This window comes from Frankliniella occidentalis, unplaced genomic scaffold, assembly GCF_000697945.3.
Source record: "Frankliniella occidentalis isolate FOCC.00 unplaced genomic scaffold, Focc_3.1 Scaffold11, whole genome shotgun sequence".
Taxonomy (NCBI): domain Eukaryota; kingdom Metazoa; phylum Arthropoda; class Insecta; order Thysanoptera; family Thripidae; genus Frankliniella; species Frankliniella occidentalis.
Window position 1 is genome coordinate 317,947 of NW_026267141.1, and position 1,773 is coordinate 319,719.

The 1,773-nt window shown below is 53.9% G+C and overlaps 2 protein-coding genes across 4 annotated transcripts in view; both read left to right on the plus strand.

Annotated features, from left to right (window-relative positions):
- Positions 1-1,773, plus strand: part of LOC127752376 (uncharacterized) — a 52,034-nt gene that overhangs the window by 27,098 nt on the left and 23,163 nt on the right. The window lies entirely within an intron of this gene.
- LOC113215246 (nose resistant to fluoxetine protein 6) overlaps positions 1-1,773 on the plus strand; it is a gene marked incomplete at its 5' end in the record, with an annotated part of 21,192 nt that continues 19,419 nt past the window's right edge. For both annotated transcript variants that reach the window (XM_026434846.2, XM_026434855.2), the window contains 3 exon segments: positions 1-79; positions 487-654; positions 1,394-1,487. In XM_026434846.2, coding sequence (XP_026290631.2) covers positions 1-79; positions 487-654; positions 1,394-1,487 — 341 coding nt within the window.

The following is a 1,773-nucleotide window of genomic DNA, read 5'->3' on the forward strand; positions in this document are numbered from 1 at the left end:
ACCGGCAGCGCTGCCTCCAGCGGGGACTCCTGCGGCTCGCGCGCGCCCTCCAGCGCCAGCTCCGACACCGACTCGGAGAGTAAGCCATCACGATCACGCCATCACGGTCCTGATTCTCTTCTCCCGCCGGTTCGAGAGCAAAAAAGCGATTGCAGCGAGCCAGATTTAGTTCCTTGAGCGTGGCACGGCGCATGGCCCGTGCGTCGTCTCGCTGCCAAACATTCGGCAGCTGTCATACCGTGAGATGGAATGACGCGCCTGCTCGGCCTTCCCTGGGTGACGCTAGTGCTCACGCTAGTGTGCGCACTAGAGGCGCTCGGCAGCTATCAATAACCTCTCATTTGCAGCGCGCTTGGCTGCGCGGCCTGGGAGTGCTTCTTTGTGTGATAATCATGACAGCTTTTTCCCTTCTTTTCGCAATGATCGAAAAAGGGTGCTCCTTAATGAAGCGCATGCTCTCTCTCTCTCTCTCTCCATCCCGTTTAGACGTGTGGGTGGAGGTCCTGCTGTCCTTCTCCCTCCGACGGAACATCGCCACCATCTTCGACCAGTCGGTGGGCGCCGACACCATCCCTACCATCCACGGGCTGCGCTCCATCTCCATGGCCTGGGTCATCCTGGGACACACCTGCATCGTGGCCTTCAAGTACTCAGGTGAGCGACACAAACATATCAATTAAAATACAACAATACTCCCAGAAATTTGAACCATGGACCATGGGGTTCCTTCGTCGAAATGTTATATATTTTCACTATACCTCTGCGGAAATGACTTCTGCATTCGGGCGACCGTGAAAATGTACCTCACCCCTCGTATATTTGTGTTTGCAAAATGCGAAGCTGGATGCTAAAAGGTACAATAATGGCGCTCGCCGATGACGGCCCAAAGTCAAGTTCGCGGGTATGAGGTCACCGAGGTCACGCAGGCCGCGTCCCTTGGTGTCACGCGTCGCTCGTGCTCTTCGTCGTGAGAACGCCGTTCGTCATGTTTGTCGGCGTGCCAGGACCCGCCCCCCGGTAGTAGTAGAGGCAGGGAGCGAGAGAGGCAGAGACATACAGTCACAGAGACAGAGAGACAGACAGAGAGAGAGACAGAGAGGCAATGTCTGTCTCTTTCGCTCGCCCGTCACAGCCCCGTGCAGCTTGCTCTCTCGCACAACCTAGCCGGCCATAAGCCACACGCATTAGCACCCTCGATCACTTTACGGCACGAGCTGCTGGTCGGCTCCGTGGGCTGCTTCCTCATGAGGCTGCCTATTATTCACATGGTTTCAGTCAACTCATTTTAGAAAAAAAAAACTCTAAATTTGCTCCTTCCTTTTGAAATTTGGACATTAACGTTTAAATTATTTGCTCGGTCTCACTGAACGACCCGCTGCTTCTTCCTTTCCAGACAACATGGAGTTGCGTGGACTGGTGGAGAAGGAGCTGCTCTTCCAGACCATTCTCAACGGCGCCTTCTCCGTGGACACCTTCTTCATGATCAGGTGAGCGGGGGGCCGCTGCTGTTTGCCGTCGCTGTTTGAACAGGGCGCCGCAACACGAGGACGGGCACTCCTTAGCCTTGCGCCGCGCGTCCTTGCAGAACGTGCTGATAATGCCTACACAGGTATTCGCAAAATAAAGCAAAATGTGTTGAAAAAGCGAGTTGAGCTGCGGGCGACATGGCGAAGTGGCAAATAATAATTCTTATCGCATAGTTACCCCAGAGTACTGCTAAAAGAAACGCAAAAACAAGTCGGTTTTTTTTTTTGCAACTTGGCAAACACTTGT